At 44.6% G+C, this 21,109-nt stretch overlaps 5 protein-coding genes and 1 long non-coding RNA gene across 11 annotated transcripts in view; all 6 read left to right on the forward strand.

The window, feature by feature from the left end:
- The window catches only part of LOC117143691 (single-minded homolog 1), a 29,435-nt gene extending 24,531 nt beyond the window's left edge, over nucleotides 1-4,904 (forward strand). For 2 of the 4 annotated variants that reach the window (XM_033308481.1, XM_033308479.1), the window contains exons 6-9: nucleotides 749-1,253; nucleotides 1,319-2,151; nucleotides 2,254-2,973; nucleotides 3,265-4,904. In XM_033308481.1, the coding sequence (XP_033164372.1) occupies nucleotides 749-1,253; nucleotides 1,319-2,151; nucleotides 2,254-2,973; nucleotides 3,265-3,807 (2,601 nt within the window). In that variant the 3' untranslated portion in view covers nucleotides 3,808-4,904. Of the gene's footprint in view, nucleotides 1-748; nucleotides 1,254-1,318; nucleotides 2,152-2,253 lie in introns of all 4 variants that reach the window. The other 2 variants (XM_033308482.1, XM_033308483.1) reach the window with 2 other exon arrangements.
- A 1,525-nt stretch (nucleotides 4,905-6,429) lies between these two features.
- Nucleotides 6,430-7,757, forward strand: LOC117144483. The gene is made up of 3 exons (XR_004459644.1): nucleotides 6,430-6,684; nucleotides 6,757-7,054; nucleotides 7,145-7,757. It is a non-coding gene; the product is annotated as an uncharacterized LOC117144483 (long non-coding RNA).
- A 1,000-nt stretch (nucleotides 7,758-8,757) lies between these two features.
- LOC117143935 lies at nucleotides 8,758-9,876 on the forward strand. The gene is made up of 3 exons (XM_033308852.1): nucleotides 8,758-9,245; nucleotides 9,304-9,431; nucleotides 9,567-9,876. The coding sequence occupies exons 1-3, from the start codon at nucleotides 8,917-8,919 to the stop codon at nucleotides 9,755-9,757; spliced, it is 648 nt and encodes a 215-aa protein (XP_033164743.1). The 5' UTR covers nucleotides 8,758-8,916; the 3' UTR covers nucleotides 9,758-9,876.
- A 1,081-nt stretch (nucleotides 9,877-10,957) lies between these two features.
- Nucleotides 10,958-18,873, forward strand: LOC117144917 (mucin-5AC). 3 transcript variants are annotated; one of them, XM_033310364.1, is made up of 5 exons: nucleotides 10,958-11,394; nucleotides 13,595-13,758; nucleotides 16,719-16,983; nucleotides 17,041-17,162; nucleotides 17,237-18,873. In XM_033310364.1, exons 2-5 carry the CDS (start codon nucleotides 13,672-13,674, stop codon nucleotides 18,686-18,688), a joined length of 1,926 nt encoding a protein of 641 aa, XP_033166255.1. In that variant the 5' UTR covers nucleotides 10,958-11,394; nucleotides 13,595-13,671; the 3' UTR covers nucleotides 18,689-18,873. The 3 variants fall into 3 exon arrangements, with proteins under 3 accessions (XP_033166255.1, XP_033166256.1, XP_033166254.1); XM_033310365.1 differs by having other exon boundaries at nucleotides 17,240-18,873; XM_033310363.1 differs by having other exon boundaries at nucleotides 13,601-13,758; nucleotides 17,237-18,688.
- A 194-nt stretch (nucleotides 18,874-19,067) lies between these two features.
- LOC117145854 lies at nucleotides 19,068-19,644 on the forward strand. The gene is made up of 3 exons (XM_033311674.1): nucleotides 19,068-19,300; nucleotides 19,360-19,495; nucleotides 19,553-19,644. The coding sequence occupies exons 1-3, from the start codon at nucleotides 19,085-19,087 to the stop codon at nucleotides 19,570-19,572; spliced, it is 372 nt and encodes a 123-aa protein (XP_033167565.1). The 5' UTR covers nucleotides 19,068-19,084; the 3' UTR covers nucleotides 19,573-19,644.
- Nucleotides 19,645-19,884: 240 nt separating this feature from the next.
- On the forward strand, nucleotides 19,885-20,630 carry LOC117145855 (putative SERF-like protein). Its single transcript, XM_033311675.1, has 3 exons — nucleotides 19,885-20,049; nucleotides 20,383-20,488; nucleotides 20,560-20,630. Exons 1-3 carry the CDS (start codon nucleotides 20,043-20,045, stop codon nucleotides 20,627-20,629), a joined length of 183 nt encoding a protein of 60 aa, XP_033167566.1. The 5' UTR covers nucleotides 19,885-20,042; the 3' UTR covers nucleotide 20,630.
- Nucleotides 20,631-21,109: the final 479 nt, after the last annotated feature.

Consider the following 21,109-nt stretch of genomic DNA (forward strand, 5'->3'; position numbering starts at 1 on the left):
TCAATTGAGGCTTTGGTCCTCGGCCAAGTTGTCTGAGCTGGCCATGCTCAGAGGGTACGGACCTGAATCGATTCGCGGGACCGACAGATCGTAAATTAAAATCAGATTGCGCAATCGCTGGGAATCTCCCCTTGAAGCCGCAGCTGCAGTAGCGGGGCGTGGCCAGATTGATTCCGATGCGGGCACTCCGATTTGAATTCGGGCTCCTTCGGCAGCATGTTTGGGGTACACCTTCATTGTAGTTTTTTGCCTACTTTATTGTCGAATGGAAATTGAAATTGTAGTTAGCATCCGCCCGAGTTTGTTTTCTCTTTCTTTTTTTTCATTTTGTTTTTATTTTCCATTGAATTTAGTTGTAAATGTGTAAAGCGGCACATGCCACGCCCCGTTTGGCAGCTCAATTAAAAGCGTAGCCCGGCTTAACGTTCGAGAAAATCAGTTGGGTTTGTTTGCTTTCCTGGTGTTCGCAGAAAAAAAAGGCAGCCGAATGGGAGGGTCGGGGAGAATCCCTTGTAGCCCCCGTCAGGCGAACCTTCCTGCTCCTGGCGCGTGCAGAATTTATGTCTCAATTTGTGGCCAACATGGGGCGCATTTTCAATTTGCGCGCATTTTGATTTATACGCCCCAAAAACCCCGGGCGAATAAGAGAGCGCATGAGAAGCGAGAAGCGGCGTGAGAGCGAGAGCAGAATCAATAAGAATCCCCAGGTGACTGACCCCTGACCAATATATATATCAATACTCCACAGTCGGACATCGTCCACCAGTCGGTGTACGAACTGGTGCACTCGGAGGACCGCGAGGAGCTGCAGCGCCAGCTGCTGTGGAACAGTTTCCTGCCCGCCGACATGTCCAGCATGCAGCTGGCGGAGACCCTGGCGCCGGACAAGGCGCTCTACCTGGAGCGCAGCTTCACCGTCCGCTTTCGCTGCCTGCTGGACAACACGAGCGGCTTCCTGCGCCTGGACATCCGCGGCCGCATCAAGGTCCTGCATGGCCAGAACCGCAAGACGGAGGAGCCTCCGCTGGCACTCTTCGCCTATTGCACGCCCTTCGGGCCGCCCAGCCTGCTGGAAATCCCGCACAAGGAGAACATGTTCAAGTCCAAGCACAAGCTGGACTTCTCCCTGGTATCAATGGACCAGCGCGGCAAGCACATCCTGGGCTACGCAGACGCCGAGTTGGTCAACATGGGCGGCTACGATCTGGTGCACTACGATGACCTCGCCTATGTGGCCAGCGCCCATCAGGAGCGTAAGTATACAGTTCAGTAAGACAGTTGAATTTTAAGTAAACTTCTATTTTCTGGTTTTCCATAGTCCTGAAGACGGGTGCCTCTGGCATGATCGCCTACCGCTACCAAAAGAAGGATGGCGAGTGGCAGTGGCTGCAGACGAGCTCGCGCCTGGTGTACAAGAACTCCAAGCCGGACTTTGTGATCTGTACGCACCGCCAGCTGATGGACGAGGAAGGTCACGATCTGCTGGGCAAGCGCACCATGGACTTCAAGGTTAGCTACCTGGACACGGGACTGGCGTCCACCTACTTCTCCGAGGCTGACCAGCTGGTAGTGCCACCCAGCACCTCCCCCACGGCCCACGCCCTTCCGCCGCCGGTGACGCCAACGCGTCCAAATCGTCGCTACAAGACGCAGTTGCGCGACTTCCTCTCCACTTGTCGCAGCAAACGCAAGCTGCAGCAGCAGCAGAACCAACCGCAGACGCAGCAAACCTCACCACTTGGTGGTCAGGTGGGGTCCCCTGCTCCGGCTGTAGCCGTGGAGTACTTGCCCGATCCGGCAGCTGCGGTGGCCGCGGCCTACTCCAACCTAAATCCAATGTACACAACCTCGCCGTATGCCAGTGCCGCAGACAATCTCTACATGGGCAGCTCCATGCCGGCCAACGCCTTCTACCCAGTCAGCGAGAACCTCTTCCATCAGTACCGGCTGCAGGGCGCCGTCGGTGGCTACTACACGGATTATCCGCACTCCGGCGCTCCAGCCTCAGCTTACGTAGCTAACGGATTTCTTTCTTACGACGGATACGCCATTGCCTCCAAAGCGGACGAAAAGTGGCAAGAGACTGGGAAGTACTACAGTGGCTACAGCAGCGGCTATGGAAGTCCAACATCTACGCCACAGGTACGAAAAGTCAGTAACATTAGTATAACCGATAAAAACTTTAAAGATAGCATTCAATTTGCATCGGAGGACAAAGCTGCAACCATTGACTAATTCGAGTTCCTCTTACAGCAAATTCCTCTAAAGACGCCGAAATCTTCACCCCAGGTGATGGAGGTGATATCTTGCTCCTCGGACGGGCCATCACCTGTGGGCGGAGCCACGCCCAACGGAGTCGGAAGCGTTACGCCCAAAGTTGAGTTGGCCGGAACAACGCCGGCAGCAGCAGCGGGACAAGATCCCTACGAGCGTCAAACAGTGCTGATGTGGGGCACCACGCACTCGAGTGGGGTACCGCTAAATAGTCTTCATGGCGGACGAAGTGGAGCCGGGAACCCTGCCTCACCACAGCGATCCACTCCTCTGGCCAACGGATTGGGATACGCAAGCGCCAATAATAACAACAACGATCTTGAACCTGCAACGGCTGCCAAGTGGAACGGAACAAAGGAGCTGCCGGGCAAGTCGGGAAGTGCCAGTACGCCGGAGAGCTACCAGATGCAGCATGATGACTCCGGCCTATACTCCGCCTCTTCGCACACAACCTCTCCGCAGCAGCAGCAACAGCAGCAGCTCCAGCAATCGCAGCGAGGAGTTGGTTCCAATGTTAGCGCTCCCAGCAGCTCACTCACTAGCACGGGCACAGATCAGCAGGCGGTGCACCCATCCAGTTGCCACCAACAACAGCAGCAGCAGCAGCAACAACACCATCACGCCCACCCGCATCCGCACTCGCATCATCACCACCATCATCACCATCACCATGAGACGGCGCATCAGCACAGCAGCGAGGTATGGACGCCCGCCTCCTACACGCAGTACTCGCAGTACTTCACGTACCATCATCCGCATCCGCACCCACACCATCCGTCGGCTGGCGGCGGTGGCCATGTTCCGGCCCAGTCGCATCACCTGCACCACGGCCACCGCTAGAAGACGAATAGATTGCACCAGTAATGAAGCACCCGCACTCTCTGTACTCACCCACAACCACTCACCTTCTTCTGAAACCAATAGAAACCCACTTCAGTGCACCCAAGTGTGCTCTCTCGCCTGACTACTAACCATAACGATCCTCCCTAGATCATTCTCACCACCCATCATCAGCAACAGTCGCAGCAGCAGCAGCAATCGCTCGCTGGCTACCCGCTGCACCACCAGCTGGTGGGAGTTGGATCAGGATCACCGCCGCCGCCGCCGCCAGTCGCATTGTCCCGATCGCCCACGGCCTTGCCGGCGGTCAGCAGCCTGCTAAATGGATCGGCTTCAGCAGGAGGAGCATCGGATATTCCATACCAGCAATTGGCCATTGTGTCCGCTCCTCTGGTGATTTGCGCCGAGGAGGTGGGTGGAGGCGTCAGCGGCATTGGTCGCAAGTCATCCAAGCAGCAACAGTCCCTGCAACACCTGCAGCAGCAACAGTCGCTGCAACAGCAGCAACATGCAATTTACCAGCAGCAACATCACCACTCGCAGCATCATCCGCATCATCAGCTGCTCTATCCGGCGAACATTACGGCGCACACCGCGCTGGCTTATGCCCCGCCCACGGCCGGAGGCGCATATGCCGACGGCAGTCCGCTTCTCTCCTTCTCGGAGGTGACCAACACGCTACTGAACCAGTGAATGTGCAGAGAGGAGGAGAAGAAGGGAACCGTTCAACAGTTTTGCCAAAATGTGGACTATGACTATCTTATCTTCCATAATCTGAACCAGCAACGAATGGATATAGCAAGCGCACGCCATTCGTCCACCCACTCCTTGGTTGATTCTCAGAAAACTGCAGCAGCCGCAGCAGAAATAATTTCTATTTATTTTACTGTGATAATTTATAGATACATTGTATTGTATGTGAAACTAGGTTTGCCCATCAACAAATCCAAAACAGCCGTAATAGCCGTATCCAATCTTCCAGGGAATCGGGTATGGGTACTGCAACCTTAACCAGCACAAAGTTACGAAGCCAATCCCCGTTGATCCCAAGCAATCATGGGTAGATGGCGGTTAGCATCGACATTCAATTTCAGTTGTAGTTACAACCAAAGATTTCTCTAACTTATACTTATCGTTTTAGCATAATACGATCCATCCAATTGGCTTCGGTTTGTAGCGCCAAACTTTAGTTACATTTTAGTTACACTCGTGATCGGAGTGAGAAATAAATGCCTAAACAGTTGCGATTAAGAGTGCTTAAGTAGCATTTAAGTGAATAACAGATGCTTGTATCCATATTTAATTGAACTTTAGACGTAACGAGTAATGCAAGATAAAGTAATTTTCATGATTCCTATCGTTTAGCAAGTAACTAAATTAATCCGTAAGCGGATATACCCGCATACATATATTGTATTGTATGTTTAAAGTTTTCTTGAAATTTCTAGTCGCCCGCATAAAAACATTTACTTATAAACTAAAAAAATATCATGAGATACCCTTTGATGGTATAAATATTTTGCAATTCGGCAGGCATTACTGTAGGTAGTCTGTACTACCGACTATTGGTAACCAGCAATGTATGAGCTATCCAACATTACAGCTTAAGCATTGATGATTGATTATGTATTCGAAAAAATATATATTTAAATTGTAGATAATCTGTCAGCTAATAAACGAAACATTTAATAAAATCTCAATTATAAATTTATAAAAGAATCCCGAGTGCACGTAAAGCGCGCCTATCCAAAACAATCAGATCGAAATAAATCTAGAAAATAATCGAATTACTTAATGGTCTTTTAATTCAACATCCTTGATCAAAACCAGTTGTCAAGCAGCTCGTAACCATTTTTAGGTACAGAAACCTCAAAGGTACAACAGGTTCTTTTGCCCATTTTGCCCATGAGTATGCCACAAATATGGCATGTATGCAGCAGCCCCAAAAATATGCCACGAAAGTCTGGTAACAGAAATAACGTTGGAATCGAAGTCTATAATAATATACTATAATATTTTGTAACTTCTAGTGTTCATTTTGTTATTTGCATTTAAAAAAACTGAAATTATATATATAAAGCAAGAGAAAATGCGTAGCGAGTTTTTGAGTCAAGTAAAAATGACTGCAATCAGCAATTGATGCAAACTTTCACTAATAGTATGAAGCTCTCAATAATTGGTTTTCGGTTACGTAAAATAGGGCCTCATACAATATAATCCGTTTAGTAGATAGATGTCTGACGTCAACCCGATCTGTAAGCACTTGGTTTTCCAAGGCGCAACAATAGTAAATCACCATTTTCCATGGAGCAATTGCCATTCAACCGCAAGCCATTACCATCTCCAAACTTAATTGGAGGCTTTACTGCCTTTAATTGACGACGACAACGTGGCACACACACGCGACACACAAAAGTTATGATTGACACCTAACAATCATATTTTCCTGGCCATATGGATAATGGAAAGCATTCAACAGATGCTGGGCGCAGATTTAAAGACTAAATAAGAAGTACAAAGGCATAATCATCCGGCGAAGCGGGAGCGCCCCAAACTCGACGTGAATACCAAGCAATCCGATGTGGGCTGCGTTGTTTACGCTCGATATTAAATGAATTATTCTGCAGCCATACTCATTCGCATTATCCCAAGACCAAACATATCTAGTGTGTGTTTTGGGCCTCGAAAGCAAACCAATTAATCACTCACACCAGTTCCTATGTGCGATACAATTGAACCGTTGAACCAAATTCACATTGAAGATATTTGTCGATCTGATGGCTTCATTGTTGAAGAGGCTGCCGAGCACTTGACTTGTATTTCTTGTGTGCCCTCCGGGCAACCTGAGGCTAGGAGCTGCTCCTTCGCCATTGCCAAGTGAAGGTCGCGCTTATGTAGTTTACCAGCCGCAATGGGAAACAATGGATGTGTATGCTACCTTTTTGGCATTTCAGAACAACCCCTGCCCTCACAGAAGTCGAGGCAGCAAGTGAATGGCAGTTGGCCAACAAATTGCCGATGCTCATGCTCTGCTTGGGAAATTTGAAGAGGCGCCCAAAGTGTCAATATGACTTCAAAAATAGACGACCCAAGTTCCCCCATCTCCCTCAGTTAGGGTATATGACTATTCAAATATACTGCTTGTTAACTATGGTCGTTACGGTCATTTTATTGTTTGGTGGCCAGTTCGTGTCTTGAGTCTTTCGATTGACGCATCTTTTGAGATCATTCTCTAATAGATTGCAGACACAGCAGAAAAAGAAACTCGAACCGAAATAGAAATAAATTCAACATTTAACAAAGTGCGCCGTTTGTTTACTTTGATTTACTTAACGTTTTTTTAATTTTTTCTCCTTTTGTTCCATCTTTGTGCTGCCGGTGCTGCTTGCACTGCTGGCTTTGGAGCATGACCTTTAATTGTCGTGCTGTACATTGTGCCATGGGCGTCTTGGTAGGTCCGTCGCAGATCGAGATGGAGATCGAATTGGAGAGTGGAGTCGAGGAAGCTGGACCATCGAGCATCACAAATGCCTGCAATTGAACTTCAAATCCGATTTGGCTGCTGCCTGTGTAAGTGCAATAAAATGCTGCCAAAGGTGATAATCTTGGCTTATTCATTGCTCTTGATACTCGTCACTTAAGGTCAATGATATGGCAGAGCTGACCGCACGCCGGACGCGAACGTGATCATCATCGCTCAGTAGACTCTGCGAACTCCGCTGGCCTTGCTGCATTGTTGGTTTGACAAATTTGTAGCAACTAGCAGCTAGTCGACGAGTTTTCCACTTTGCTTGTGACCACCGGATGCGGCTATCATTCGAGTTTCTTCTTTGGTCGTTTGGGGCACAGATGTTTACCTTTCCTCTTAGCACTTTGCACGTTGAACTTGTGCGTATACGCAATAATTTCCATATGACTCGCCCGTTATCAATTATGCGCGGTAAGCTGCTTCACTTTCGATTTCATTTCGACGAACAAACTTTTAATAAACGTGTGAATCTGCCCCCACGGGCTGCCTTTATTTGCTCAGTCGTAAAGCTCTTCACTGGAACCAAAAACCGGGGACCTTGTCAAATAATCAGCTCTACGAGAGGAGAACTGCCTGAGTAACGACTCCAACTATTGGCATGAATTATGTGGAATTGCACCAATTTGGCAATTAAACATGTGTAGTCCCCGAGTGGGTGGAAAGCAGGGGGTTTTTAAGTCAAACAGAGACAGAAAGAGAGAGAGACAGAGGCAGAGAAGATTCAGTGAGCATAAATGGCAGATACAAATGTTTGTAGCCGCTATAGAGGCTCACCGACCTTCAATGGAATCACAGCCCGAGATGATGATGATGACACACCTATGTACATACGTATTTTGGTGTGTAAATTCTGCTGTGGGTCCCACACCTTCTCACTGTTCTTTTTGCCATGACTGGAGTGAACCCCTTTGACATCGCAGCTAATTGCACAAACGAGCAGAGCAGGGCAGCTGAGAATCGAATTCCAAGTTCGTGATATGTAAGAATTAAAAGTCAAAGAATGTCGATCACGGGTACCCAGAACTCCCACACCGACTTCAAATTAATTTTTGGCGGCTCCACAATGCATTATCATCTCATCAAGCAGTCGTTAGTCACAATGTCTTGCAAACCTCTGCGCTGCGAAACTTTAGTTGTTATTAAAATTGTTGTGTTAATAATTTAGTTGTGAGCAAAGTATAGTTTTGAGAACTTTAATTCATGTGGATTTATTACTCAATTTAATTCAGTGAACGAAGGAACAAAGCTTCTGGAATTTCAGTTTAAGTAGATCCAGTATACTTAATTTTAAATAAATAAAAATTATTATGGTTTTTAATTTAACCATAGCTCATCATCTGAATGATGATTATTAGAAATACCGCGCAGTACATGCTTTTATTAACTACACGTGACAATAAAACTCATCAATGACTTGTTTTTGTTTTGTCAGCATAGAAAATGGTTTGATTTGGCTCCCGTTATTTACAATTTAAATAAGAGCTTTTGCATTTTTTGGCCGCAAACCTTGCTCGCGCCATCAGCGCTGATTGCGAGTCTTCAGCTGTGGTCGAGTGTTGTTGGCGCTAAGTTTGACCTTAAAATCGGATATTTTTTTTTGGTAGGATGGTGTGTCAAATGGACCTCCAGCTGTCCGCTGGCTAGCTACCGAGTGATGATACTGCTGGTACGGTAATGCTGCTTCTGTGGCATCGGCAAGTCATTGCTCACCCAATTTCAAAATATTAATAACTCACACACTGCTGCACGAAAAAATGGGGAAAATATGAGTAAAAAAGCTTGCATTAAATCCGCTCTAAGACAATTCCATTGGCATTCAGCGTGTGGCTCAAATTTCACTAATCACCGAACCTTCCTCAATCACTGCCCCCTCCCTCTGTGGGATCAATCATCCGATCGATCGAATTCGGGTTTCGAATGCCGCACTGAAGGTCGCCCTCCATCGATTCGTCTTCGGCAGCTCGAAGATGAATTACATTTACATTTCGTTACTGTAATTGCTAACGAATTGCAGGCAGGAACCCACATGATGTATTACAAACACACACACACAACACACGATCAAAAGATCTCCTTGAGGTAAAGGTCATATTCAAGTGACATTGTCTAAAACGAATTTTGAGTCAGTTACTACTTTCCCACATACACGGGAGGTTATCAGAAATTTTCGAACAACTGAAAAATCGGAAGTCTTGAACAACTAGAAATTTTCGAGGCAGTTGTAGTAATTACTTTAGTTTAGGGAGAGCAAGAAACTTTCAAGCACCAACACCATGGACACCAACACCATCAACCCTGAGGACGACTGTAGTAACATCTCCAACAAGGATGTGGAGACCGATCCGGACCAGGAGCTCCAGACCTCATCCGAAATCCAGACACCGGAAACACCACAGACAGGACAGCGCAAGCGGATGGACACGCCCATTCGGGTGCGAGACATGATCAACCTTTACAACTTTGCCACTCAAAAGAACCAGGAACTGGAGATGGCCAAGTCCCTTTACTTTGGCGCCATGTCAGAGGAAGCCCAGAGGACGGATCTAGAGGGCGGTAGCAGCCTTTGCAACATGTCCATGTCGGAGGACAAGGAAAAAGAAAAGTGAGAGTTTAGGCGCGCCTTTTATACTGCCTCGACTAATCAGTCAATCTAACTACAGTGAGAGTGTCCTTCGAGTGTCCAAGGAGTCTGTAGTCTTCCAATCGGCCAAAGATGAGCTTCCGTCTGATCCGAATACAGTAGAAAGGTCCTATCAAAGCAAAACCACAATTCGACACACTAATCAAGGTGGGTGAACTATAAAATATTTAACATAATAGTCAATACAGAAAATGTATGTATAACTTATACTACTTGCATTCCTTTACACGTTTGGCTTAGAGATTATTATTTTTTTTTAAATAATAATATTTTCTCCCAAAGGCGTTCGGATAATCATCGACATATTTTTTGATAAAAAAGATAGCGAGATAGACATTGTGGGCAGCCGCGTGGAGACGGACATCCCCGAGAGCCGCATCCTGTCCGATTTCCAGCAGCATTCGCTGGACATGCAGAACCAGGAGCAAAAGCCGGGGATCCAGGATGGGTCCAGTACCCCCAAATCCACTTAGGCTAGTCCCAGGTACCCAGGAGATAACTCACTAAATTCCAGGTTACAAGGTCTACAAATAGTTTTTATGTATGTGTTATTTTCTTTATTTTTGAAAATATTAAAGCAAAAAAAAATAGGAAAAAAAACTACAATATAAACCATCGATTGACTCCCGACACTCTCGACTTTAGCTTCCTCTCAGTTCCATCACGAAAATGAAAATGGCTAAAGTGGGAAAGGTGAAGAGGAAAGGAGGGGGAATGGATGGGTGAAACCCAACGCCCATCGAAAATGAAATCCAGCAACTGAATGGGGCAACACACGACAGCGATGAAAACCTCAGTGGCCCAAACCGCCTCGTCTGTTTTTCTGGCTTTTCCGCGACAAAAGGGCTTTGAGGAGTAAATAAACGACTTGAATCGAAAAACGAAGATGAAAATGGAAAATGGAAATCTCCGCTTACAAAACCCAGCCGCCAGAAATCTGACAACGATGCCGCCAAAAAAGCCAGCCGAATCGAGCGAATCTGAGATGGGGAAAATGATTTCACAATTTGGCGCCCAATCTGGTGCAGATCTCTTTTAGCCCCGCTCGATTGCTCTATTTAGCCCACTTCTTTTGCCCCCTCACCCATCTGCCAAAGTGGCTTTAACGTAAACGTTCCAATAAATTAGACAAATAAACACCGGTGGGTGAAGGGTTGCCCTAAACGGTGGCATTGCAAATGCTAATAACGTGCAATGAAAATGAAAACGTAGCTGTTAACGGTAAATTGAAACTGAGAATCTAGCTGAAAAGCTGAAAAACTGAAAAACCGAAACTGAAGCTGCAATGCAAACGCTTCGCTGGCTGAGGGGCTCAAAAAACCCGATTGAACTTCGTTAACTGGCCGAGAAGATTTGGCACAGTGGCATCAAACGAACCAACTTATACAGCCTCATAAATAATATGCTTTAATATGGTTTAATACCTAAAAACCGCCGCTAAATTCCAAACTTACATCATTTAGCAAGCTTATTTGCCCGCATCTGAAAGTATTTGCATAGATTTCTTTACAAATGAACAGAATTTTCTCTCACGCATGTGGGCGTCCGGATCGCCCACTGTGCGCCGATGACGAAGCTCCGCTTGGCGCTTCTCCAGCGGAGACCTGGTCTGTAGCGGGCGGCCTAATGGGAATCTTAAACCGAGCTGGGTGCACTCGGAGTCTTCAGTTCAAGACGCGACTTCGAACGAAGCGGTTGTGTTGTACCGGGCGAATTGCGAACCCTCAGATACAAGATACAAACTTGGATACGTTTTATAGGCGCGCTCCATTCGAAAAGGACTGTGAAATGATGTGCTAAAGTGTTGATGGCATGTCTATATAGTATCAAAGCAAATAATTTATGCGAACCAATTCGGTTGCTGGCGGTGTGCGATTGCTCTTGACTTTGTTTCCAAGCCAATGCAATTGCATTAGCAATCTGAGCTTGATGCACTCCGAGTGCTGCTGACATTTGATCTTTGCAAAGATCACATCGCACTGAATCACCAACTCGCATCGGATGTGTGAAGAGGTCCGCGACCATATGGAATATATTTTAGCACACCACCTACGGCGACAATTAGTTTGTACAATTTAAGATACTCCGTCAACTGAAGACGCGGGCGAAGGTGAGCCCGCCGCCGATCAGTTGGAGTCGACATCGGATTCGACATCGGCATCTCGAGCCCAACATCTAAGATCTTGTGCTTGCATCTTAATAACTTCCTCTTCTCCATCCAGTCGGGGGGTCCAATCGAAAACAATTAGAAAAATGCCAACTATGGCTGTCCGAAATATCTTGAGTCTGGCCCTGCCGTAATCGTAATCAACCTGTAATGCCAACTAATTGGCATAATTGTTGCTGCATCTCGGCTATTATTTGCCGTTTGAGCATCTTCGAGTTAGATTCGCAATGCTCTTTCAATGGAAATGGCTGGCAAAAATGTCAAATAGGCTTCGCCTTACTGGCCACAAGGCAACTTAGAAAAAATTGATGAAAAAAACCGCGAAAAAAGCAACCAAGAAATAAAACTGCAACCAGCATCACGAGTTCAACCCGAGGAGGATAAAGCGGTAAATATTTTCCGTTGTCAAAAAGGTCAAGACAGGGAAAAACCGCCAAACTAGATGCCAGTTCAGTATTGTTCGCTTTTGGTTTTTAGCCATTTTCCTGCTGCCACTGCTGCTGCTGCTGCCACACGCACTTGGCTCGAATGGCTGCTGGCCACAACTTGCCACAAATGTTGCGGTTAGCATTGAGCCAGATGATCTCGTTAGCTGAAAAGTATGAGATTTTATTGGGCAATTGAACTTTGCAGCTCAGCGATATGATGTTCCTCAGACCCGCTAACCTAATAAATTATACGACGCCTGTTATGGGCAAATTATGGCTATGCCTCTAAAAAAAACATTTCAATTACCCGTAAACTTAATTGCAAAAGTACACTTAAAAGTTAGTTTAAATGGCGGAGCGAATGTATTAATGTTAATACCTTACTTATAGTTAGACGTTCATTTTATGCATTTAAATCGCGAGATATATTGCCCATTATTATTTTATTTCGAAATCGATATATTTTTTTTTCGTTAACTAACAAACTATACAATTCCTTTTGTTTTGGTTTTAAATAAAAATAAAAAGTAATCATGGAGAAGTCATTTATGCCAACTTTCCTCTAATCAGCTAAGTGGATTTTTAATTAAAACCAAATTTTTTACGTAAACAGTGTGGGTGCATGCAAAGTGAAACAAAAAGAAGTCATAAAAATGTGTAGCCTGGCATAAAAAGTAAAGTTTATTGCCTAATGTTTTGATCGTTAGACCGCATTAGCGCAACATAAAAATCCAATTCTTTTTATAACAAATTCCCTCCTCAGAGTCTATTAAGTTGGTCAAATTCAAGTTCATGCTAAAGATTTCCAGCAATCTGCTAGCTTCTACTTGATCATTATCAGTATTTCTTATGTTGTACTTGTGTCAAAAACAAGTGATGACGCGCGGTTAATAAATATAAACAACATTAAATCAAAGACTTGGGAAACTTTGGAGACTCAAATTAGTTCTAGGCATAAAACATTTTCACCATACTTGGAACAGCATAATAAACCTACGGAAGACGTTCTTGACCCAAGCGGATATTCATAAAGTTAAGAGCCTTTGCCGGACAAGTCAATTTCGACCAATTTGGTTACTATAAACGGTCATAAAGTGCAGTTTGCATTTTGGAGCTTTGTTTGCGACTGCGATTGACAGTTTTATCGGTGTGACTACATGTTGTTGTATTTCTTTTTTTTTTTGGCGAGGAGCGGAGTGGCAAGTGGCAAGGTCGCACAATTGAATTGTAGGTGGAGGTCGAGGCAGAAACGGGGGAAGAGCCAGCGACAGCGTTGCAAATTCTGTCAGTCAATAAAGCGGCACCAACTGCAGAAGTTAATGTTTTTTAAATTACACATACAATTCATTACGAAAGCGTTGAATCGAACAAACAGCTTGAAGGCGAAGAAAATTTTCAAATGGTCTCTTCGTAGTGACAAAAATAAATAAACCGACCAGCAGATACATTGTTATCACCCAGAGGTGATTACCTATGAGGAGATATTTTTGGGAAAGTTATTACTAAAGTAAACAGAGCCCGGTTACGCAAAGATTGGCAACAAAAGACGCATTACTATTATATGTATATGACTATGGGTGGATGGTGGAAAGGAATGGGTATTAAGATGCGAGCCGCTATTGTGTAAGGCAATTAGCGCCAACTTATATGCCCTGCCTGCACTTTCCCATCAATTGTGACCAGCGACCATTCAATAACATATTAATAACTTTCAGTTTCAGTTTTTTAGCCCTCCATCGTGAGATCCCTCCCCTCCCAACAATCCCCGGAGCCACAGAGAACAATCGGCGAAATGTTGGCACAAACGCAAATTATCCCAACGCCATGGCGACTTTTGACCCTGGCTTTGTTCTGCTCAGCTTTATTTTTGGCCAGTGAGGTAAGTCCGACTCATACCCTTAGCCGGGCTCAATCGGGGAATTTGAAAGATATGCCAGCGGAGATTCCGTTGGCGAATGCGATGTGCACGTGAGAGAGCATTGAAATGCAAATCGCGGAATTGTATAAATATTTAAACGCCGTATTTGTTCAGCGTGGAAGGTGCTTATTATCTTCCTTCCGAAGATTGCAATAATTAATAGCTAAAATATCGTAAACATATCGTACAATCAATGCTAATGAAGCTCGCCTGAAGTGTATTTAGCGAAATTTAATATACAATAATTCTCACCTGCCCCTCCACAATAAAACCATCCACAGAAATGTTAATCCGTTAAGACTGTGACTATCATTATCATTCAAAGCGTGACCCTTCAATTGAGTTTCAGTTGTGTAAATCAAAAGTGGTTGGGAAATTCTTTCCATTACTATTGCCTGCCCTTTTACAAACTTCAAAATATTGAATATCAACCGAACTTGGAGTTTCTTAAGTCAAATTCTAATTACGTTTTTTCAATAGATACTACATTTTTGTATACAATGTGAAGCCAAGTACTAAGTATTCGATCGTATCTTAATAAATTGCAAATTAAAAGGCAAGTCAAGAAAGCAAGTTACCAGTTTTAATTAAAATATTTTGAACGATTCGTTGATGAGCTTACATAAATCTATTTTAACAAGAACTCTTATTCATAAATTAAATAGAAAATTTACCCCAACAAACATTTGAAATTAATCTTTAAAGAAATGAATTATGACTACAAAACTTAAATCAAGGTATACAAATTTATGTATATTAACTTGTTAATCTGATTACAATGTGTAAATCTTATAGAATAGATTGATTACAAATTAATTACACGACTTGAAAAGTGCGAAGCAATGGGGCGCCGTAGCCATGGAATACATTGTACAAATTACCATAGAATACTGTCAATTAATTTGTTTAATTTTTTATCTGTGACACTGTCATTCTGGGAGGAATAATATTGTTCTTAAGAAGTTAACGCTTAGCAGATTTTAATTTGAGGGCTTTCATTCTGCAACACAAAATCCCCCGCGGAGGCACCACCGACAAATGTTCGTTGTGTTTGCCACCGAATCTTCCGAGCTTCCCAAGTCACTTCTTTGAGCAACGGCGGAAAATGTTGTAATTTTGCGCTCTTTACGCTTTGTTTCATTTTTAATTTATTCTATGTGTGTACGAGTGCATCCAATCCACAATTCACACACAGGCCGGCAAAGATACACATGACTCAGAGAAGCAAAGGTCTCGAGACAAATGCGAGTGTATCAAAGACAAAAGACTCCGCTGACCAAGTGACCTTTTTTCCAACTCGTCTGACACTTTTGCAGAAATGGAACACACACTGCCAGCCAAACAACAAAAACAAAAAACAAAAACTGAGGGAGAATAGTGTGTTGATTGTTTTCGCCATTTGCATACAAGAAATTAAAACGAAACCCAAGTCGAGGATGAAGTTGTGGCTGTTATGTAACGGACGAGTGGGCAACTGGGCGCAGAATGTGTGTTTTAGTGCGGCCCGTAAATATGCCTGAAATGAAATTGAAGAGCGTTTCAAATTATGGCAAATTGCCCGAAATGAGAAACACAAACAGCTCCGTCTCGTGAAATGGAAATCTTGACGGGGCCTTGGATTGTGCCTTGTGCCTGTCTAGGGGATTGCACAATCGGGTTTCCTTAAGTGATTCCCTGTCGTATTAGGAATGATTACCCTCAAGATAGTTCCCCTCAACTCCTGCACTTTGTGGAGCTATTGAGTTTTCCATCTAAGGGAAATATCAATTGGGTTTAAAGAGCTTCTAGTATGAGGGGACCATCTCTCCTTATAAGTAACCCATTCAAACCCAACTAGTTAAATTGACTTCAATTTACTTAGGGACAATACAATTACCGATCTTCGTATGTGTATTTAAAAGACCCGATTAGCTAAACCTTTTTTATAGCCTATTACGAGTAACGAAAATTAAATGAAGAGGCCTTAAATCTTATTGCCAAAAGCTTTGTTAATTAGATATAATGGTTGCTTGCTTAATTAAATAATTATGTACTATAAACAAACATTCTTAAGTTTAATTCAAATTTAAACATAAGTTACTAAACTTTGACAGAGAGAAAGGAACTCGCATCTATGAGATATAATTGGGAGATAAGAAGGCTTCCGAGTATAATCTGTAATCGGCCACTTTTGATGGAGGCTTTCGCAGTCCCAAGACTTTCGGAGTAGCCAAATAAATGACACAAAGATCGATATCAACGAGTACTCGTGCCCAGCATGTGTGAATGTGAATGTGAATGGGAATGTGAGTGCTGTAAGCATAAGGTGTACATTTTGGGCTTCAGGCTGGGAGTTGGGGTCCCAGGCCGCAGGTTGGATTCGGATGCTGCCCTGACTTGGGCCCAAAGTGATGAATTGACGCGATGTCATAACTTGGCACATGGTGCCACGGCTTCTTGCATCAGTCGACCTGTGCTGCTGTGTGAAATGTCAACTTTATTTTTAGTCGGTTTTTGTGGAAATTGTTGTTGTTTCCCTGTGATGTGTCTAATTATAATGAAAAAATTTCACGTCGACAGTAGCAAATTATAGCCCAATGACTTATCGAAATCTGCCACTGGATCTACACCTATGCACATGTGCAGAAGCTTCCGCCCAGTCCGTGAAAAACATTTTCCCAGCATTCCGAACAATCTATGAAATCATGGATCTCTCAACAAAAAAGGTTGTGTAAGGTCTACTGGACAACCCAAATAGAAATCCAAAATTACTCGCTGACAATGGAAGTTTCTGTTGAGACATACTGACCAGAATGTTTTGTTTAAGATTATAACCCTATGTTCCATTCGCATGCAAAATTAACAAATGAATTAAATTTTGTAGTAATTAAATAAAAATATTATCTAATTGAAGTAATTATGATTATTATAATTCCCTGCAGGCTCAAAATGCCATCCCAAAAACGAATCCTGCCTCGCTGCTGATGCAGAAGACATCCTTCTCCTGCGCCGGACGTCCAGCCGGATATTATGCGGATGTGGAGACGGGCTGCCAGGTGTACCACATGTGCGATGGCCTGGGTCGCCAGTTCAGCTACACGTGCCCAAACACGACACTTTTCCAACAGCGAATGCTAATCTGCGATCACTGGTACATGGTGAACTGCTCCAAGGCGGAGAGCAACTATGCTGCCAATCTCCTAATTGGTTTGTATAATATCCTCAGGAATCATATTAGATTTGACCTCAAAATCTATTTCACAGGTCAGCGGGACAAGCCCTTCGTAAACGACGAGGAAAACAGCTTGCGCACTCCAAGACCCGATCTTCTGGATCGTCCTTATGCGCCCGACTATTCCGGCGAGTCATTCAGAAGCCAATATAAGGTGATGGTTTTATATTTTAGTGTAGTTGGAAATGATTATGGTTTTTTAACATTTATACTGGCGTGTTCTTGCAGCAGTTCACTTCCAATCAGAATCAGATACGTGATGAGTCCGTCAAAGGAGCCGGTGCGGGAAAATTGGATCCACAGATATCGCAGACGCGTTGGCGCATTCCACCACCTAGCCGGACGATCCTTCCACCGGCCTATGAACCGCAAATCGAGCTGCCCAGTGCCCAACCAGCCAAGCCCAGGATACCCGTTATCACTAGCACCACCACAACCACACGAGCGACCACCACCACCCGACCAACAACCACAACTCGTGCCACCACCACAACAACAACCACTCGAAGACCTCCGGTAACCGTCAGACGGACGGAGGCCCTGCACAACAGGCGACCAAGTTTCCAAGAGCATGATATGGATGACTTGGGCACCAGCCACAGCACACGGTACAACACCTCGGCAGACTTCAACTCGGCGGAGTTGCCGGTCCGTGAAACGAAACAGTCCAGCACCAAGCTGACCAAGTTCATCAAGCCACCGTCCAAGATCTATGAGCCACCCTACGTGTACCCCATCTACAATCTAGAAGAGTCCCAGACCCCGAACGCGGCAGTCTCCACCACACTGCGCACATCAACGGCGGCTCCCTTCAGTCCTGTTCCAAGTCGCAAGGAGGTCAGCACCACAACTCCACGCCCACTGAGTCGACCAACGACCTTGGCCGGTGTACCCTTCTCCTCAGCCACACACCCAACTACGGTTACGACGGTTGGCGTACCGCCACGTAGCGATAATCGGACTCCAGCTCCGGCTCAGAGCTTCCGCCTGGCCACGCCCACCAGCACTGCAGCACCGCCATCGCGCCCGGCACAGTTGCCCTTCAACGATTTACTGCCGCCGTTCGTGGACTTTGTGCCCCACGATATAGCTACCACCCAGGGACCCCCTATCTACTACGAATGGAAGGTGCCCTCGAACGGTCTTGAGCCTCCCAAATTGGACCCACCCATTGGTGTGGATGGACGTGAATATCCCGAGACCACTGGAGACTACGGGGTCACCAGCAAGCAGGATGTATTCAACACCCGACTGAACGATATTGGAAGCCATCAAAAGAAGCCAGTCCAGATAACCTCGCCGCTCCAACAGTCGAGCACCAGCCACCGGTTGGCCATCTCGAGATCCATTAAGCCCAAAGAGGAGGAGAAACTGCAGTCGGAACCGGCACAGCGGCGATCCGATGTGGTGGCCAGCTCCACGGATATAAGCCATCTGCGCAAGCAACTGCTCATTCCGGAGTACGCCTTCCCGCTGGAAACCATTGGGCGCACGGGCTATGGTCCTGGTGCAGGAGCAGCGGCTGGGGGCTCCGGATCCAGCAGCGGCGATCTGTACAACTCGTTCCAGCTGAAGATTCCCGAGCAGCGCGCCAAGTGGTTCGGAGAGAACCCCAAGTGCCCGGAGTGCCATCCTTCGTTCGTCCTGCCGGGCACCTGCGAGCCCTGCCTGCGCAGATAGTCCTACTCCCATATCCATTCCCGTCTCCGTCCGTCCCATCGCCCATTATCCGCATCCGCATCTGCTACTAGCCCTAGTATTAGCCTCCGCTGAGAAGTCCCGGAGTGAAGCATCCACGCATTTAAGTGTTAATGTTATTGTATATCCGCAGATTAATTATTAAACTACACAAATATGTTTGTGAATGATTTATTTCGCCTGTGGTGGGTCATATGTGTAATTTTATATGCAAAGAATAACTTTTATTAGTTAAGCTAAGAGATTTCAAGGGGTAACCTAAAAAAATGGTAATTAACTCTTGATAACTAATTTTTCACAGTTGTTAAAATTTAGACACTACTGAAACTTTGAAGCTCGAAATTTTGGCAGTCACAACGTAATGATATTTCTGTCTTTATGGTTTTAAGATCCATTTTTCGGTTTTTTCAAAATTTATTCAGATCAGTAAAATACAGTATTATGGGGGACTGCGCAGATGCAAAATTAGTTAGTCAAGTTACGGTGCCACCAATACCGAAACTTGGCGACATGCACATGTACTGGGTTTGGCGAATGCTGATTAAATCATATCTGAATGCTATAGGTCTTTGGTCTGGAAATCACCCCAAGGAGGTAATCGGCATACTGTTAATAAATATGGTGTTTAAATCTGCACAATTCGTTATTTTAAGAGCGCCCACACAAAGTTTGTGCTGCTGAGCACGTTGGAAATATGGGTTGTAAGAAAGGAGTACGATGACATGAGCAGCAGATCCATTTTCGAAGATCTCGAGGAACGATATGCTGTCACTAACAATAACAAACGAGGTCAGTTGGCAGTGGATGATAGTGTTAATTAAAATCAATAAGATGTGTTTTTATTAGATTCTATGTACAGTATTTAATGGCTGCCTGGATTACTACTGTAGTGTAATAAATTTCAAGTTCCATAAATATTTAAATATATTTATACATTTGGTGAAAATTGTCGATCTCGGACGGTGGGATATTATATTCATTTAAAATTTGTCATGGTAAGCATGCATAAAATTTTACATTAGCTTAAATCTACTTTCAATGAAATTATTTTTTAAATATCAACCGAAATCCCGGCAAATATACCAGTTCTGCTCATTTTGAGCACACCAGTGCTGCCCATCGATTACCACGCGTTAGTGCCTGTGCGCATCTAACGCGTTAGTGTCATTCAACGTTTGACACATCGTTCAATAAAAACAAATCAACTTCGACTGCTCGAAAAGCAGCAGGAATATTTAATACAACGCTGAAACAACTTAAATTTACTACTCCCAAAAGTAGAAGTGTATCCAAATTGTAGCTATTTTCAGTCGAGAGCCAAGAAGGAGCCTTAAAAATGACACGTAAGTAGGGGCATCATGAAGCCATTTTGTTAATACTGCACAGTGTATTAAATGTGCATGTAGATCCCCATACATATATCTATTCGTCTAAATAACAAATGAACTAGGATTACCTCCAGTGTCATGCAAATTCGTAATCTCTAGTATATGATAAGAGAATTAGTATTTCGACCCGAAAGTAATCCTGGGTTTTCGCATATAGAGTAGGCAAAAATCGATGGAGGAGGACATGTGAGCGCCTCTAACCTCTCATAGATTATGTAGATCACATTTAGCACGCGCCACTAACCAGCTGCCACGTATTAACCAATTATAATATCACCAACTTAATAGGCGGCAACCAACGAGACCTGGCCCGCCAGAAGAATCAGAAGAAGCAGGCGGATTTGACCAAGGGAAAGCGAACCGATAACCTCACCGTGGAGCAGAGGAAGGCCAGGTGAGTGATTTACATTTGTAATGGATAATGTATAAGATATAATATTATTAATATACCATCCCATAACGCAGGGACGCTGAGTTAATGCGGGAGAAGCAGAAAAAGAAGGAAGAGGCCGCTGCGGCGGGCACAAGCAAATAGTCAACCCACTGGCTTTATAGAGATCTGGACAACTGGATGCATTTCCGGACAGGTTAGGCTTATAGTCAGTCGTTCGTCAGCCAAGACCCCGATTCGCCCAAGGACCTAGGATAGTTGACCATGTGGTTAGAATGTACATGAAGCAACATACATAATTCACGAGAATTGTATACAACTGCGGATAGATATTACCGGGCTGTACAGCAGGCGACATAGCAATAGCAATAGCAAGTGCCACCCAAGGACTTCGTTTCTGTTCCGGTTTTCGTTCATTTTCGTTTGCGGTGCTGCTGTACGATAATTAAGTAATCTTACATTTTATTTCTCCACCTACCTGACTAAATTATTTACTGTAATGTATATATATAAATTTTCAAATAAAACATAATATGCAGCCGACAGAAAGACTCAATTATGTGTTATTGTGTTTGACGAAAATATATATATAGATTATGGCACTCGATAACGGTCGATTGCTAC

This window comes from Drosophila mauritiana, chromosome 3R (genome assembly GCF_004382145.1).
Source record: "Drosophila mauritiana strain mau12 chromosome 3R, ASM438214v1, whole genome shotgun sequence".
Lineage (NCBI taxonomy): Eukaryota > Metazoa > Arthropoda > Insecta > Diptera > Drosophilidae > Drosophila > Drosophila mauritiana.

Bases quoted from the DNA above. Each gene is read 5' to 3' on its own strand.
- LOC117143935 (XM_033308852.1), top strand. From the start codon at position 8,917: ATGGACACCAACACCATCAACCCTGAGGACGACTGTAGTAACATCTCC. The intron at 9,246-9,303 runs GTGAGAGTTTAG...ATCTAACTACAG, and splicing joins GAGGACAAGGAAAAAGAAAA to TGAGAGTGTCCTTCGAGTGT. The intron at 9,432-9,566 runs GTGGGTGAACTA...TTTCTCCCAAAG, and splicing joins AATTCGACACACTAATCAAG to GCGTTCGGATAATCATCGAC.
- LOC117144917 (XM_033310364.1), top strand. From the start codon at position 13,672: ATGTTGGCACAAACGCAAATTATCCCAACGCCATGGCGACTTTTGACC. The intron at 13,759-16,718 runs GTAAGTCCGACT...AATTCCCTGCAG, and splicing joins CTTTATTTTTGGCCAGTGAG to GCTCAAAATGCCATCCCAAA. The intron at 17,163-17,236 runs GTGATGGTTTTA...GTGTTCTTGCAG, and splicing joins CATTCAGAAGCCAATATAAG to CAGTTCACTTCCAATCAGAA.
- LOC117145854 (XM_033311674.1), top strand. From the start codon at position 19,085: ATGGTTTTAAGATCCATTTTTCGGTTTTTTCAAAATTTATTCAGATCA. The intron at 19,301-19,359 runs GTAATCGGCATA...CGTTATTTTAAG, and splicing joins CTGGAAATCACCCCAAGGAG to AGCGCCCACACAAAGTTTGT. The intron at 19,496-19,552 runs GTCAGTTGGCAG...TGTTTTTATTAG, and splicing joins CACTAACAATAACAAACGAG to ATTCTATGTACAGTATTTAA.
- LOC117145855 (XM_033311675.1), top strand. The intron at 20,489-20,559 runs GTGAGTGATTTA...CCCATAACGCAG, and splicing joins GTGGAGCAGAGGAAGGCCAG to GGACGCTGAGTTAATGCGGG.